We start from the raw sequence: 18,548 nt of genomic DNA, 5'->3' as shown, positions 1-18,548 counted from the left end.
ACTAACCCCCCGCAGTGAGCAACAGAATAAGAGGACACAGGTGTCAAACACAATTATCCTGTTTTATATATAGATTTAGATATAGTACAAATTAATAAATAGTTTTTTGTTTTAACACTACAGACTAAGGCTAGTTTTCTTTAACACAAATTTCAATCAGTTGAGTGCACCTGATCGCTATATATACTATTAATCTTATGTATAAAGACACCTCCCGCTGACTTCTCTGATCTGCTGCTACATCCGATGATGTAGCTTCGGATCAACTGCGTGAACACTGAACCTCTGAGTAGCCCTCAGATCACTCAGGTTGTCCAGGTTAATCACTCTGCCAGGGTCAAAGACGCCGCCACTGGCTTCTGCATGCCTAGAAAATGGGGCCCACATGCCCCCGTTTTCTGGAATGCTCACTGTCGCCACCCCAAATGCCAGCAGCATGTCAATCACGCTGCAGTTTATGGCGCACTGTAACCAACATCACAGAAGGAGATCTGCACATGCACAGTACAGCTCCTGCCCATGTGCAGGTCTGCAAACACTGGGGATGTGCGGAAATATCGAAATTACATCTCTGAATCAGGTCCTTAATCCGGCTCTGGTCTCTGGTACCAACTCTGATAAGGAAAGTAATTTATATGGTCAACTGCTCAGAATCAAGATAAACTACTGTGATCCGTACACATTCAGAATAAACTAGGATTGGTAGAAAGCAGATTCAAGGAAAAGCAATATTCAGGGGCATATTCAATTGAGGCCGAGAATAGCAAAAATCCCGCACCCGTGGGGTTTTCCTGCAGGTGCGGGATTTTTGCTATTCAATCTTTTGATTGTTTGAGCGCTGGGAGGGTTTTTTTTTGCGCACCTCCAGAGCACGACCAATTTTTCCTAAAATCCACAGTTTTAGGAAAAATGGTCGGGAAATGCTCTGGGACCCCGGCGGCACCCCTCCTAGTGACTAATTAAGCAATTAAGTTTCCCATTAGCTAGTCAGTAATACCTTCCGAAGTGCTGTCTTCTGCATTGTTGCCATTTAGGTAATTATCCATATTTTAGGAAGATTAGGTTTCGAGACATTGCCTGAATTAAAATATCATTAATGATTATTTTAGATATATATACTTTATAGCAGGGACATGTTTAGAGAGGAGGGGGCCCGTGTGCACTCCCCTTGCTTGGCCCCCTCCTCTTCCCGGCACCCGACTGACACGGCTGGCCGGCCACCAGAGCATTAGTAGACTCTGAGCACTAGAGTTTGCCCGGAGTCTACTGCGCATGCGCAAAATGGCCGCTGCAGCCATTTTTCTGGCTTTTTGTACAGAGCTGACACCTAGCGCGGGACCTCGGAGAGGTAAGTTTTAAGTAATATGGGTGCAGGGTGTGTGGTGCGGGCCCATGTGCACCGCACACCCTGCACCCATTACAGATACGCCCCTGGTTTATAGTAAGAAATAGATTAAATAGGTTTGAATATATAAGTTAAATGATTAGATAGCATGTACAGTATATAGATATATTTGTTTTACTGTAAGACTATGGATCATTGTATAAGAGACATAGGGCCTGATTCAGAGTTGGGAATAGAGATCTCTCTCTCTCAACTGATCATCTTGGTGACACCATGCTGCACTGCAGGGGGGGCAGATTTAAAATGTGCAGAGAGATTTATATTTGGGAGGGACGTGTTCAAACTGACATAAATTGTAGAGTAATAATAAAGCTGTGCAGTGTTTATGGGCTACATGTAAAAGCAGCCAGTATTTACACTACATGCAAAAAAAAATTATGTATTTACACCCCTTGCATTACAACACTGTTTGTCCAGATACACAGTTAAGTGCTATCTCTCTCTCTATTCCCAACTCTGAATCAGGCCCATAGTTTTACTGCTTAGGCCATACATTGTGCAGATAGGCACTGGTATGCATAGGTGCGAGAGAGAATGCATACATTAAGATCAAATCAAAGTATAGCATACAATGTGTAAGGTCACATATAGGGTGTTAAGGACCCCAGGCATGATATTATTTACACATCAAACACAACCAAAGGAGGATTATTAATGAATAGAAATTCCACATTTTATGACACCGTGGCTACTTGAGCAGAAAAAATCCGACTTGGTACAGAAAAGTTGTTTTACGACACCTTGGAGTTTAACTGGCTAACCCAATAATTAGCTATTACAATGGAAACAATGAGAATATTTGAGTTAATGGATAAGTTAGGGGTATAAATATTAGGCACTTGGAAATAGATGGGAGTCAGTACGGAGTCAGTACAGAGGGAGAGAACATGGATCCTATAATATCAAGAGGGTAACTAAATACTTGCAAGTATACAATTCATGTTAGTAATTGTCTAAGTTTGGAAGACAATTTTGTATGTCTTGAGGAAGCATAAATATAACTAGTATATATATATATATCACTATTGTGTATATTTTATTCTGTATAATTTGACTTGCCTGTAAATAAGTATCAGATAATCAGAGCTTGAATTCCACATCTGAACTCACTTTCGGAATTATAATTTCATGATTCTCATATGTGTGAGAACTGTATGTATTTGCAAATTATATATGACACAGTATATGATAAAACGTATGTTAATTGAACTCTATATTTATAATTATATATAAATATAGTATACATATATTATTGAAGATTTCTTCTTCAATAATTGGCAACCCTGATTAATAAATATACTATATAAAAGATTCCTCTACAGCATCCAGCGTCGCGACTCGGTCTCCTGCAGCAGCGGTGTGTATGTCAGTGTATGTGAGTGTGTGTGTGACTCCCGGTGTGTGTGTGTGTCCAGTGTCAGTTTGACGCGCCCCCCGTAATGGGTGCTGGGAGAACTACATCTCCCAGCAGCGCTTGTGCCTCTCTGGAGCCTCTCAGCATCCCCAGGGACTCCCAGCAGCCCACTCCCCAGTGAGAAGATGGAGGGGAGGCCACTGGGAGCCCCAGAGACCCCCGGGCAGGTAAGTGTAATTTTTTTTTTTTTACTTGGCGCAGGACTTTCACTTCTGAAAACCCTGCGATCACTTTTTTTAAATTGGATACCACGGGTATTTTGGAGCATGCATACCGGCTGTAATCCAAAATTGGGCGCAAGGTTTTTTCCTTGCTAAACATCGCACCCAATTGAATATGCCCCTCAGAATTTATTTAGTAGGCACTTTACCTTTACCAGCCAATAAGATAGTTATAGACAGAAACTGGCCACAAATTATGTATGGGCCTAAAAACATAGCTGGCCCCAGGATCATTCATATGTCAAGCAGGATGCCTGGTAAATGTGTTTAATGATGACCACCTCTGTCTATGTATGCAGTCATACACAAGGGGAGATGTATCGAGCAGAGTGAAGAAGAGAACAAGTGGAAAAGTTTACCATAGCAACCGATCACCTACTGCAGCTAGTATTTATCAAGTACATTCTATAAAATGATAGGTAGAAGCTGATTGGGGGAGATGTATCAGTGTAAAGAATGGAGAAGTGCTCATAGCAACCAAAGTCACTCAACACACACATAAAAAAAATCTTTATTCATATTTATATCAGATGTAACAAAAACGATCATCTTAGGGTCTCCTAATTTTTGAATAATTCCTAAATCCTGATTATTACATCTGAGATTCTTTGTTATAAAGGAAACCAATAAATAGTCTATAGACCGAAGGCTATTTCTCATGTGGGTACCATTTGTTTGAGGAGTATAGATATATTCCTAGAATGACCCTCCTTATACAATACTGTGTTACAATGTAATTCATAGCAGCTATTGTATCTGCTGTATGGGATGTTAGCATAGCCTTTGCTCACTGATCCCATTACAGTTTAAAAAAAAGCAGATCATATAACCACAAATACATTAGATAATGTAATAGAGTATCATAAATACTACAGCATTAATTCCCCAGCCAGTGCTATATTAGCTGTAAGGTGATCATTTAAACAAGCCGGATAAACAAATGCCGATATCATCACTTACTGCAGATACAACAGCTGATAATTACAGGTTAGAATTTAAGTGTATAACATCGTATTCTTGTGTCACAGGCAATAAAACTAATTCATCACAGAGTATTGGTTAGTGATTTCAGCTGGTCTGTTCCAGCATATCCGATTACTGAGTCTCACTGCAATGGCAGGAACCGGAAAGGAAGCAATATTATTATTTGATTGTTACTAGATACAGTTACAATATATCAGCAATATTCCTTCATCTTACTCAACTACATAGAAAGTGTGAGCGGAGATGAGGTTGGAGATGTAGGGGTAGGAAGAGTGGTTGAGGGCTTTGAAAGGAAAAGGAGTTTGAATTTGATTTGGTGTAGTATAGAGAGTATAGTATATAGCGCCAGTAGAGAGTCTGACAGAGGGGACAGTAGAGGTTGAGCACTGAGTGAAGAAAATGAGGTGGGCAGAGCAGTTAAGGATGAATTGAAGGCAAGAGAAGGGTAGAACAGAGAGGAGGCAGTTACAGTAACTAAGGTGGGAGATAAGGATGTACTGTAAATGATCATTTTGGTGGCTTACAGGGTGAGAAAGTGCTGTAATGGAAATGTTACAGAGGTGAAAGTGGCAGGATTGGGTGATGGGATAAATGCTTGGAGCAAAAGAGAGTGCAGAGTTATGGATGACGCCCAGACAGCGGACTTGGGATTTGGTGGAGAGGGAGGTGTTGTCAACTGAGAGGAAGATGGGTGGAGGAGAGAGGTCTTTGGAGGGGATGGAGACACAGAGTTTAGTTTTAGAGATGTCAAGTTTGAAGTACTGCTGTAACATAGAAGATGGTAAATATTACTTGAACTATTACACACATATTGAGCATATACAGTATACAGAAATAACTTTCCTTCTTTACACTATTTGCTGCATGGGCGTAATTGCTATGGGGCCCAGAGGCTTAGGAGGCCCACTTCTGGAACCTACATCAACTGCACCCAGGGTTATCTACCAGGTTACTGGAATTGCCCACTAAGCACTGTGTGGGATAATGTGAACTGAGGGCCCTGTCTAATGTGTACTGGCAGTAGTACAATGTGACATATTGTTAACTTGGGCACTATAATGTGACATAATATGAACTAGGAGCACTAGGTGGTATAATGTGAACTAGGGCACTACTATAGGGCATAACATTAACTAGGGCATCACTATAGTTCATAGAATGAACTAGGGGAGTACTATCAGTGGCACAGAAACCCCTCGTGACGGGCTGAGGTTTTTTTGAGACAGAGACAGCTCTGTCTCTACAGTGACAGCTGCAACAACATTAGGAGCTGCCTGCTCTCTGTTCTTTGCAGCGCTCAGGAGATGGCAGAGGGGAGCTGCAAGCACTCGGCAGTATTAAGCCTCAGATATAACTCTATAGGGTATTAGTCCCACAACAGCCTTGAGGGCTGGTATGGTCTTGGCTAGATGCGGCTGTGGAGCAGCTTTGAGAGCTGAGATGACTTGGCTGGCTGTGGCCTGAGGGCAGTAAGATGTGGTGCGGCCTTTGGGCCATGCAGCAGCCTTGAGGGCTGGAAATGCCTTGGCTGGCTGTGGCCTGTGGGCCTTAAGATGAGATGCGGCTTTTGGGCCGTGTAGCAACCTTGAAGGCTGGAAGTGCCTTGGCCTGTGGGCCTATAAGATGCGATGCGGCCTTTGGGCCTTGTAGCAGCCTTGAGGGCTGGAAGTGCCTTGGCTGGCTGTAGCCTGTGGGCCTTAAGATGAGATGCGGCCTTTGGGCCGTGTAGCAGCTTTGAGGGCTGGAAGTGCCTTGGCTGACTGCTGTAACTGAAAACTGCTGGAAGTACGTGGTTTGCGTACTGAGGACGCTGAGTAGCGACCTGTGCCGCCAGGTTGACACAAGCTGCTGAGGCTGAAGTGTGACACAGGAGTGCGTACGCTGGCTTGTATACTAAGGACGCTGGAGTGCGGCCTGTGCCGCCGGGTTGACACAAGCGCGAGTACGCTGGCTGGAGTGCGGCCTGTGCCACCGGGTTGACACAAGCAGCTGACGCTGGAGTGCAGACTGTGCCGCCGGGTTGACACAAACAGTTGACGCGGGAGGGCCGCCTGTGCCGCTGGGTTGACACAAGCATGACTACGCTGGCTTGCGTACTGAGGACGCTGGAGTGCGGACCGTGCCACCTGGATGACACAAACGACAGGTACAAGGTATGCGAACTGTGCCGCCCAGATCAGGAGGACTGGATACTTGACTGGATTACAGGAGACAATGCCAGAACCGGAAACACATGAAAAACTCTATCACTGTCATCGGAGCAACGTTCACAGCAGAAGGACATAGAGGCAGGAGCCACTCTGGACCAATCCCAGAATGATGGACAGGAGGTAGGAGCTTCAGCGAACGCTTGCCTGGCGTTCGCTTTTGCACAGCAGTCGTAGTGTGGCGGCTTGTGACAGGCAGCAGCAGGCACTCGGCAGCAGCAGGCACTCAGCCGCTCTGCGCTATAGGCCCTATTCAGTTTGAGGCGAAAACCTGTTTTCGCCTGTTTCAATTATCCTCGTATTCAATTTCAAAGACTTTTCACCGATGCGAAAAGTCTTTGTTAAAAAAAGGGGATAACTTTTCTCCACATGGCGAAAAAAAGTGCAGAATTGGGGTTTAGGGGTGCAGGCTTGAAAAAAAAATAGCATGCACCCCTAAAAGTATTCTGTGTAAAAAAAAAATTCAAAAAGTCCTCAGGACACCCCAAAAGAGGTACTTTAATTTTGGGGTAAAAAAAGTAAATAAAATTGGGGAACAAACTTCTAAACTAGCAAAAGCGATTCCGGGGGAGTTCCCAAGTATGCGGCAGGTGTTTTCAAGAATGCGGCAGGTGCATTTTTGAAGAGTTTTAAAAAATAACTTTAGGGACTTAAAAATGTGCTAACACCCATTTTCATGTACCCCAAATTTGATGGCCAAAGTTATTTTTCCCCAAAAAAATAAATAAATCCTATTCTTCACAGGCGCATTTATGCACCTGCCACGGCTATTTAAAAATCAAGATTACCTTCAGCAGACAAAAACAAGGGTACCCATAGTGATCCCCCAAGCCAGGACATCTTTAGGGGGGGTCCCAGGATGATTTCCCAAAAATTCCCTGGAGTTTTCCATACTTACCTTTCCGCCGGGTCCCGTTTTCGTCAGATCCAAACTGAATACGGGGATAAGTGGGCATGCGCCCGATACTTTATCCACAGAAAAACCAGCGATGATGGCGAAAAGTCCGTCCTCTGAATTTTCGCCTGTAATTGAATACCCCCTTAAGTTTTGGCTACACCCCTGGTTGGCTGCATTTATAAAAAATCGCGGGAGTAATAATCATTTCAGAAATTAATGGCATTCCTAAATAATTAATTGTTTTGAATGACATTTTATTTTAATCATCTATTTCTATTTTTTATTCTTTGCTAATAAAGATCGATGATTTTATTATATTAAAAACAAAAACACATTCTGGCAACTCTTCCTCCTTTATCCTCGATGTCTCGGTCAACCGGGCATATTTACAAGGTGCCGGCTTTCAAAAGCCACTGAAACTTGTTTTGCTGCCGCTTAGTAAATATAACCATTGTCTCTTATGACCTTAGAGAGCACATTTTAGCTCTTCTTTATTTCTAGTGTTTGGATTACCTCAACAAAGATAATATTTCTTTCTATATTATTATTTTTTTTACATTGTTCTCAAATTGGGCCTGATTCAGATGTGGACCCTAATGTATACGCGGCTGCGATCCCGTGCGCAGCAGTTGTGTACAAATACGCATATGTCACAGGCGCCAGGATTTGTATTGAGATGTCCACTAATGGTGTCTCAAGTCCAGCCGCTTACATACACAGAAGCACCATCGATCACAGCATCGAATGTTCTGATCAGACCTATGGTTGCTCATAATGGGCCCGATTCAGATGTGGCCGCAATGCAGATATTTATGCAGATTGAGCGATTATGAGCCATTGTACATGTGTGTAAGTCCCACTGCACATGCGCAGCGATTGATTTGCGATTGTTCTAACACAAAGGATTCACTCACAAAGTGAGTGACAAGTAGTCAGCGTTTGGGAGAGGTAAGAAAACTTACAGCAGTGTGACCTATATGCATACGCAGTATCAGACCCATTATATCTAGAGAGCTCCCTAGTTTTGGGATAATAACAAAGAAACATTATACAAAAGGACAAAATATTGTGTATCCTAACGTATACTATAAAGGAATTTTACCACTACACTAGTTAAAAACCAGTGCGAAGAGTCTGTGGGCAAAATTTACTAAGCGGCGGGTTCTAGATCCAGGACAAGTCGCTTGCGGACACTGCCATAGAAACTAATAGGGACGACCTTGCTGGCTGAGAGCGTGGGAGTTGCCGCTCTCAGCCAATCAGCGCTTCCCCATTCATTTCTATGGCAGTGCCCACAAGTGACCAGTCATGTCATCACGGATATGCAAGCAGCCAGTAAGTCAGTTTGGATTTTTTGCAAAGAAGGTGTGGATGCCTACATGGACCGGATAAGACCTGCTCCATGGATTTTGGGCCTGGTTTAGAGATTTACGCAATGCCAATATTTACGCAGATTGAGTGATTGTTAGCCATTGCGCATACGCGAAAGCCACACTGGGCACGCTCAGAGATTGCATTACGATCACTCTCGCCCAGAGGATTCACTTGAAAGTTGACTGACAGGTAGTCAGCTTTTGGGAGCAGTAACAAGCGGGTGTTTACAAAGATGCAGTCGTGTCTGACCATTTACACCCTGTCTCATGGCTTGCATAAATTAGCCATTGCAATCTTCTTCACAGCATGAGAGCTCTCTGCGTGTCAGGAGAGCCGCAGTGTTTGCCGCAGGTCAGACTTGACTGCGTGGCTGTCCGATGTGTGTCATTGTCACAGATGTTTTACGCTCTTGTACGTTGTTGGACGGATATGAGAAGGCAACAGTGAGCGTCCCTATTCTCGGCTAAGCTTTGGAAGGGTTTTGCAAGTGCAAATTCTCCATAGCAAAAAGTTACGTTAAGTTTTCACCACCTCATGAGTAGGTGATAAGTTGTGAAAAAAAATAGAGAAGTGCGGGTTTGGTTTTATTCAGTTCTTATTGCAAGTTTGGATTTCTCTTATTGGCTATCCAAAACACGTGACAGCCAATATGATGACGTTTTTGAGATCCGAGTAAAACCGAACCGCACATGTCTAGAAAAAAATATATTTTTGTCTAAAAGTGTCAGGACTTGGGGCCTGATTCAGAGTTGGGAATAAAGAGAGATCTCTCTCTCAACTGATCATCTTGGTGAAACCATGCTGCACTGCAGGAGGGGTTGTTGTAAAATGTGAAGAGAGATATAGATTTCGGAGGGAGGTGTCCAAACTGACGTCTAAATTGTAGAGTAATAATAAAGCTGTGCAGTATTTGTGGGTTACATTTAAAAACAGCCAGTATTTACCCTACATGCAAATTTTTTTTTATGTATTTACACCCCTTGTATTGCAACATGGTTTGTCCAGGTTCACAGTTAAGTGCTATCACTCTCTTTATTCCCAACTCTGAATCAGGCCCTTGGTTCAGAAGCACTGGAACACCCCCCTTATTGACTAAATAGTCAAGAAATATTTTTTTAATTAGCTTAATTTTGTCAATAATGACGTCATTTTTGGGGTGAAATAGTACAAAGTGCAGGAAAGTGGGTTACTTGATGTGGGACAGGTATATGGGGGTGCTGTATAAATGGGACAGGTGTATTTAAGATTGCAGGTGGGTGTTAAGCTAGGTACACACTCTGCGATTGTTTGATCATACCTATAATTGGGATGCTTTTTCGGTCCTGATATCTGTACTACACACTAAAAAATGTAAATGAAATACCTGGTGAATTTCTCAGTGACTTTGCGTATGTCTGCCCACAAGAATGATGAGGTAAACAGGAAAAAGCATAGGGAATATGGACAAATTATTGAGAATGCACACACACTGCACGATATCAGTAGATTGTGGCAGACATTTTCAGTCTTGACCAACAGATTGGATAATCGATGGAATGCGTTAGTGGTTGTTTTCTAGCCGTTTTACCGATGAAACGATCGTTCATATAGACTATACAAAAAAATGTGGCCAATCATCTGATAATTGGCAAGTCTGCACAAAATTTGTATAGTGTGTAGGTAACTTTAGAGGAGTGTTTTCCTAACCCCTACCCTAACCCTCCAGTAGTGCCTAACCCTAACACCCCCTCCCCAGTGCCTAAATGTAACCTCCCCCCTAGTGCCTAAACCTAACCTCCCGCTCCCCTAATCCTAACACTCCCCCCCCCCCCCGATGCCTAACCCTAACCCTCCCCCTAGTGCCTAGCCCTAACTCTGCATCCTAACCTCCCCTTAACACCCCGATACTTACCTTCGGGATGCCGATGGTAGGAATACTGGTGCCAGTATTTAGACCGTCGGCATCCCGCTGGGATTCCCGACTACCAGTGGCGTAACTAGGGCAGGGCGAGCGGGGCATGTGCCCTGGGCGCCGTGGGACAGACGGTGCGGGGGTGTGTGTGTGTGTACCGGCCCGCCCTAGTTAGCCAGTGTAGTGCCGACCGCAGTGTGTGCGGTCAGCACTACACATTTACAAAGGACCGGCGCTAGGCTTCTAGCGCCGGTCCTGTGCTGCACAGCCGAGCCCCTTCCCTCCCCCTGAGCGCTTGCCCAATAGCGCCAGGAGGAGGGTGGCAGGCAGACGGGCGGGCTCAGGCTGTGCTGACACACACACACATCGCCGCCAGCGATGTGTGTGTTAAACAGCAGTCAATAAGCGTCAGATAGACGATTATTGACTGCTGCAGCCGCAACGCCCACTGCAAGAGTCGGCTCCCTTCGTCATGACATCTCTTCCATAATGCAGAGCGCGCCAGCCCAGGAGGACTGATGTGCGGACGGCGGCGGGAGCGTGGATTCAGGTAAGAATTTTTACTTTATTTTTTGTTTCATTTCAGTGTGTATTTTTTTTGGGGGGGGGGCTAAGGGGAGGACTACTACTGGGGGCACTGCTTCAGGGGGGGACCACTACTGGGGTCTACTACGGGGGGGGACTATTACTAGGGAGGGGACTACTCTGGGGGCACGGGACCACTACTGGGGGCTACTACTGGGGGGGGATACTACTGGGGGCACTGCATTGGGGGGGGACTACTACTGGGGTCTACTACTGGGGGCACTGCATTAAGGGGGACTCTTACTGGGGTCACTATAAAGGGCACTGTGTAGGGGGGACCACTACTATTGGGGGCACTGCATGGGGCTTACTACTGGGGGAACCAATATAGGGGGCACTGAAAAGGGAGAACCACAACGGGGGACACTGCATAGGGGGGACAACTACTGGGGGCCTGCAAAAGGGGGACAACTACCAGGGGGTTGCATACGGGGGATCACTACTGGGGGCACTGTATAAGGGGAACTAATGGCGGGCTGCATAAGGGGGGACTACTACTAGGGGTACTGTATAAGGGGCACTACTGGGGGCCTGCATAAGAGGGACCACTACTGGGGGCATTGTATACCAGGGTACTATATAAGGGGGACCACTACAGGGGGAACTGTGTAAGGGGCACTGCATATGGGGGGGGATCACTACTGGGGGCCTGTATAAGGTGAACTAATTGGGGGCTGCATAAGGGGGACCACTACTGGGGGTACTGTATAAGGGGCACTACTGGGGGCATAGTATACCGGGGGTACTATATAAGGGGGACCACTACTAGGGGCACTGCATAGGGGGACTGTATAAGGGGCAAGTGGAAAAATATTCCCATTGACAAGAAAGGGGTGTGTCATGTTGACACGCCCCATTTTTCAGTGACCACGCCCATTTTTTTGGCGTGCGCACATAGTGGGGGGGGGGGCCCCTCCATTTTCAAATTTGCCCTGGGCTCCAAATACCCTAGTTACGCCACTGCCGACTACATCCCATATATACTTATAGGCATTTTTATGCACCCCCAATTTAAAAAGAACATTTATTTTGTAATAAAAAATACAACTTGCTTTTGATATTTATTTTACGGTTTTAGAATAATGCATACAACAGCCATATGATACATTTAAAGAACCCCAAATACTTGTGTTAGGGCCACTAATGCACTTATATATTGTTATCCTACATCACTTTGCCTTTTTTAGGGTACAGGCAGATTTTCCCATTTTCACCTATACTTATCTCCGGTAAAAGCAGGGAGAATTATAGCATGAATGCCACTTCGCAACTTTTGGAATCGGATTGGAAACGAGTTTGAGCATAAATAAGTGGAATTCGCATGCGAAGGATGTGAAAAGTTAGCGCACAAAAATGTACCACATTATCATGGCTAATTGAATATCACCCTAGAAAGTGGATGGAGATAAAGTACCAACCAATCAGCTCCTAACTGTTAAACTGGGTACACACTGAGCGATGTGTACCCAGCCAATATCTCTGCCCGACAGGCCGATATGTCGGATCCTGATGTAACACGAGACGGAACAATACCTCATTCCTACCTTCATTACCTGCAATGTGGCCGCGCCAGTTGCAGCACGGCTGACCGGACGATGTTGCAAGCGGCCGCGGGAGTGTACATATGTAGCCTATGGGTTACATAACAGAGAAATTGCCAGGAGAGGGTTCCCAGTAACAATGTAAGGTCCCGATAAAGAAGTGAAATGATTGTATTAGCGATCATTTCACTCCTAACAGATCACAGGGACGGGCTCCAAAACCCTGCAGGTGTATATTAGTACATCCTGGCAAATGTTAATTCCTTATTACCATGAATACCTGTAATAAATTATAATTATTGTGTCTAGGACCCGAAAATTAATAAATATGACCCTTAGTAACAAACGGTCTGATACTTCAGATTTGGCCACACACATTAGTAAATGCGTATGGCCAAACCAACAAAGACACAGATGCTGGACAGATAAGCTGAGCAGCGCAATGACTCTGTGTGTGGACACCTCATCTACATCCGGAATGGGATTGAAATCCCGACAGCGGATGTCTGACAGGATAAAGATCACGACTGGGGCAGGTAAGTACCCTAAGGCTCACCTGTCCCCACCCCTAACCCTCCCTTAGTGGTGGCGAACCCTAACCCCCCCTTACCACTACCTAAACCTAACCCACCCTAGTGGTGCCTAACACTAATTACCCCCCCCTAAACCTAACCCCGTCAGACTCCCTAATCCTAACCCTCCCCCCCCCCACGGCTAATGTTAAGGGTGCCCCGGATATACCTTCGTTCGGGATGGCTTCCTAGGCATTGGGATTATGATAGGCACCGGTATTTCGACGCCTATCATAAATCTCTAGCTGCCATTCCAACATCCCATACATCCATTAGTTTGACAGAAGCCTTACTCTACTATTCTGTGCTGTTAATGGTTACATGCTTAGAGTGGTGACATGTGAGTCTAGACACTTACACTTGAAATATCGGATGTACAGTGCATGTAGACGTTCGTTGAACCATGGATGGGATACGGCTTTACCATGCCCCATAGCAACATTTGTGAAGAGGGCCTTGCCCAGAAAGGCTGATGCCCTTCCCTGAGCCTACTGCTCTGCTTTTCTCCTTATTGCCCCATAGAATCTGAAACCCATGCAATATTTGTTGTTATGGCCAGGGCTGAACTAAAATACTCTGTGCTTCTGTTATCATTCTCTCACTCCGATTGGCCCCACCCACTATTCTCCTGGTTGTCTGTGTTGCTCCTGTTCTGATGAATGAAAACAATTGGTGCTCAGGACCTTGTTAAAAGCACCTAAATGTCAACAGCATAGAATAGTGTTGGGAAATGTTGCTTAAAGAAGCCTCTGAACTGCCAGGGGACAGAAAGAAAGACATGAGAAATGGTTACAGTCCATGGTTGCGGTCTCTACATGTAAACTTTATTATGCTATATACAGTACATCTTTAGCATATGACAGTGAGTATAATATATTTACCTGTCACATCACCCTCTAGACGCAGAGCCTGAGCGCGATTATTGTATGCAGATGCCCGATCAGGAAGCAGTGTAATGGCCTCACTGAATCTCTGCACAGCCGTCTTCACATCCCCAGATTCTGCTGCTTTAACACCACAGAGCTCTAGGTTACAAGCCTCCTTCACAAGATCAGGGGGGAAATTGCTATCTGTAACACAGTACAAACATGTTCCTCTATGAAAACAGAGTTAGGGGGCACTACACATTTTTTCAGGTTTAACAACATAACCAAGTTATGAACGGAACTGATGTAACATAATGGATAGATTATGACACAGGGTATTATTGCATGTTCATGCAGGCAGAGAATAGAGGACTAACTTTGTCATCTAGGAATGCACCATGTTAACTAGAATTACCTTCGTTATAATGTCTTAGAGCTAATTAGAGACGGAAGTAAATTGGGCCTAAAACAGTGCACTAAAGAAATGTGTATACTGTCAGATGAGCAGAGCTGTACGATTCTTTAGATATGCCTGTAGCATATGCCCCAGGTGTACTACTAGTCACCATCAGCGTACACCTGCCCTATAGTAGGTGCAAAAGACTCGCCTCCAAACAGGCATATGATGCGTTTGCGTTAACGCACCCTATGGGGCTGCACACAAAAATCAGCGGCAGTACCTTAAGTGTGGCATATAGCTGTACTTACTCCCGGAAGCAAGTAAGTCGCGTCTAATGGAAATGACCCCAATGGATATTCTAGAAGACATTGGGCTAACATTAGGGATGTCTGACTAAATACATTTAGAAGATAATATTGTTTTCTACTTCAGGGTCCATAGGAGGTCCACAGGGTTGACCGTGGGGTATAAGCTGGATCTGGATCCACGGGCACCAGGCAGTTAAAGCTTTAGCTGCTCCCAGGATGCTCTTGGGTCCTTCCTCCTCTATACCCCGCCCCCGAGCCACAGGCACCTCAGTTTGAGTTGTTGCCCGGCCGGAATCGGGTCACCCTGCGCAGGGGGACTGCAGGAGCAGCCCCCAAAGCTTTTTAATTAAAAAAAAAAAGCCTGTTAGTTTTTATTTTTAACAGGGGCTCTTCAGTGTGGCAGCGAAGAGCTGTCTGTACAGACGCCCACGCTGCCGCTCTTACTCCCCGCTGGCGCAGCAACGCCAGTATCGCACTGGGGATCGCTGCGGGAGGCCAGAGTCCATACTAGCCGGACTCTGGGGACCTCCCTGGACTGCTGCCGGAGTCGCCGGGGAGAAGGTAAGCCGCGAGTCGCCGATTAGCGGCGGCTCCGGATCTTACTATAAATGCAGTCCTTTGCCCCCGGTTCTAGGGGACAGACCGGGGGCTGCTAGCGGTGGCGGCGGGCTCCCCCTCCATCGGAGGAATACCCCGTGAGACCACTAGACCACCAGGGATTTCACATGGCAAGCGGGAAGCTGGCAGCCCTGGGGTTCATAGCTAGCCAGGGCAGGAAGCCTTCCCTGTTTAGCGGCTCCTCCCCTCAGCTCAGCGCGCCTTTCAGCTCGTAGTCTGGCGTCGCTGCAATTACTCGGCCACTCCTCCTCTGGGGGCCATTTTCTCTGTGGCAGCGCAGATCTCTCAGGGAGCACGCGGACCGGTCCCCCCGTGTGCCTCTCCCCCGATCAAGGACAGTGTACACAGCACTATAGCTCTCCCAGACACAATCTGGGAGGTTGATTGTAGTGGAAAGGTGCAGTGAGTATATCTTCTCTGCATGATATTTGACTTTTGCTAGTGCTGCCTGTCTGTGCTTATTTCTACAACTGTCAGCTCATACCTATCCCTTTACTTCTCCTACAAGCCCTACAGGTGTGTGGGGGAGGGGCGTTTCTACAGACCTCACCTATATAAATCACGTATTTGTGAGGTCCGTCACATACATTTGTGTGCTACACAGTACCATATTGTGGGCTGTTGTTCAGCACACTGGTGAGTGCGCTTGATTCTACTCTGTTGCCAGATATATTAATTTCTAGAATATATTTTGTCATGTCGGAAGAGGAGATTGAGCACTCCGTGGGTCTGGTGTTGGTGTTCTGCGGACGCTGTTCTGCAGGAGTGGATAGGGAGGATTTGTCACAGGATGGACTGTGTAGACGGTGCCAGGTGGTTCATGGCCCATCAAAACCTCCTATGACGCAGGAACCACCATGGGCGATGTTTTCTCAGGTGCTGGTGTCTATTGCGGACCGTCTGTCGGTCCCGACTGCTGTCCCTACTAGGGCGTTGCCCCAGCCGGCCATCCCCCATTCCCCGGGTGTCCCGCAATTATTGCGGAGCCCCCCCGGGTCTCAGTCTGTTGGTCCTTATGCGGGATTACCTATGTATATACAGGCTTCCCCTGTGACGCAGCAGTCTGTGGTGCCCTTCCAGGCCCCTGTGGCGGCTCCTCCACCCTGGGTGGATGTGCTCTCCAACTCAGTACAAAATTTGGCGGCCGTGTCTTCGGCTTTTCAGTCAATGTTGCAGAGTGACATGCCTTCAAGGGCGTCAAAACGCACACTAATGGCGCAGGTGGCGCATTTATCGGACTCCGAGGGGTCCTCAGATGATGGGGAGGATCATGAAGACTGACTCGGACACATCGGTCCAGGAGGTAGATAACAAGTCGTCCATTAATGTGCGAGCACTGGTTAGGGCGGGACGAGCCATTCTCCTAATAGAGGATGAGGCACCAGCTCCTAAGTCAAAGTATCCTCCTGGGTGGCCAAGGCCATTGAGGGTTGGGCCAATGCATTAGAGGATACCTTTCCAGACGATGCTCCAGATGTCCAGAGGGCGTTGTTAGGACAGATGAGAGACGTTGCTTCCTACATTGGAGAAGCCTCTTTGGATGCTAATCTGCTGACCTCTCAAGTATCGGCTGCAGCAGTGTCTGCCCGCCGATCCTTATGGCTGAGGTCCTGGAGAACGGACGCTGATTCAAAGAAAAGTTTGGAGGCCTTACCTTTCAATGGAGAATTGCTATTTGGTCCGGATTTGGACAAAATAGTGGATACCCTGGCTAAATCCAAGTCAGCTTTCCTTCCTTCAGCAGCAATGCCTGCCAAGGTCCGGAGCTCGGCCTTTCGTTCCTTTCGGGTTCAGGGTATGCCAAAGGTCAGTCCTTCCCAAGGCAGTTGGCATCTAAGACCGCCTCTAAACCCAAGAAGCAAGAATGGAGTGCTCGGCGCCCTTCTTCCAAGCAGGAGGATAAACCTGTTGCCGGATGGGATGGGCCTCCCTCTGGGGGACTTCAGAGTGGGAGGCCGACTTCTCCAATTCGCCAAGTGTTGGCACAATACCACCACGGATGCCTGGGTTCGAGAAGTAGTCTCTCAGGGGTACGCCCTGTCTTTTCGGTTCAGGCCGCCCCACCAGTTTTTTTGCACGAGTCCTCCTCTGGACAAGACCAAAGCTTCCCAGATTCAGGTGGCTATAGAATCCTTGCTACAAGCAGCGGTCATTGTTCCCCTTCCGCAGTCTCAACAAGTTCCCAAGTTCAGGATGGAAACGTTATGTTCCATCATTCTGGCGATGGAACCCGGGGACTACATGGTCTCCCTGGATATGTGGGACACCTATCTCCACGTGCCCATAGCACCTGCACACCAGCGGTATCTGAGGTTTGCTATCCTGCAACATCACTACCAGTTTCGGGCGTTGCCTTTTGGCCTTTCCATGGCTCCGAGGGTGTTTGCCAAAGTGATGGCAATTATGGCCGCCCACCTTCGGGGCCAGGGTATACGGCTGCTGCCGTATCTGGACGACCTTCTTCTGCTGGCGAGCTCCCCGGACGTACTTCTTCGACATCTCCACCTGACCATTGCTTGTCTTCAGGCACACGGGTGGTTGATAAATTGGAACAAGTCATCTCTGATCCCATCATAACGGATGGTCCATTTGGGAGCCCTTCTGGATTCTCGTCAACAAAGGATTTTCCTGACTCCAGAAAAGGTGTCCTCCCTACAACTGAGGATACACCCCAGGACTCTCATTGCCGAGTGGACCGACACCCTGCAACTGCTGGCAACTGAGCAGTTGCAGGGTGTCGGTCCACTCGGCAATGAGAGTCCTGGGGTCCATGGTGTCGGCATTCGACATGGTGGAATTTGCCCAGTTCCATTCCAGGCCCCTGCAGGGGCAGATTCTGTCCGAATAGAACAGGTTACCTCACCGGATCCGATCCCAGACGCTGGTCTTGTCCCTGGAAGTGCGCCGGTGTCTAGCTTGGTGGCTTCAGCCAGCTCATCTCATCGAGGGTTGCCTCTTTTGGATCCCGGACTGGGTTCTGCTCACGATAGATGCCAGTCTCCGGGGTTGGGGGGCAGTGACCGGCTCGTTGTCTCTTCAGGGCCATTGGTCTGTGGAGGAAGCAGTTCTTCCCATAAATGTTCTGGAACTACGGGCCGTGTACAGGGCTCTGCAGTCGTCAGGCACCGCTCTTCACGGAAGGGCGGTACAGGTGCAATCCAACAACGCCACCACGGCGGCGTACATCAATCACCAGGGAGGAACTCGCAGTCGAGCGGTGATGTTGGAGGTGTCTCGCATCCTGGCTTGGGCGGAGGAGCCACC

At 46.9% G+C, this 18,548-nt stretch overlaps 1 protein-coding gene across 1 annotated transcript in view; it reads right to left on the bottom strand.

The window, feature by feature from the left end:
• The window catches only part of TTC36 (tetratricopeptide repeat domain 36), a 30,981-nt gene that overhangs the window by 1,429 nt on the left and 11,004 nt on the right, over positions 1-18,548 (bottom strand). Inside the window, exon 2 of the mRNA XM_088444497.1 lies at positions 13,974-14,162. Within this exon, the coding sequence (XP_088300623.1) occupies positions 13,974-14,162 (189 nt within the window). The remainder of the gene's footprint in view (positions 1-13,973; positions 14,163-18,548) is intronic.

This window comes from Taudactylus pleione, unplaced genomic scaffold, assembly GCF_031769625.1.
Source record: "Taudactylus pleione unplaced genomic scaffold, aTauple2 ptg000366l, whole genome shotgun sequence".
Taxonomy (NCBI): Eukaryota; Metazoa; Chordata; class Amphibia; order Anura; family Myobatrachidae; genus Taudactylus; species Taudactylus pleione.
The sequence above is the reverse complement of the archived record's forward strand: the minus strand, read 5'-3'. Positions and strand labels throughout refer to the sequence as shown.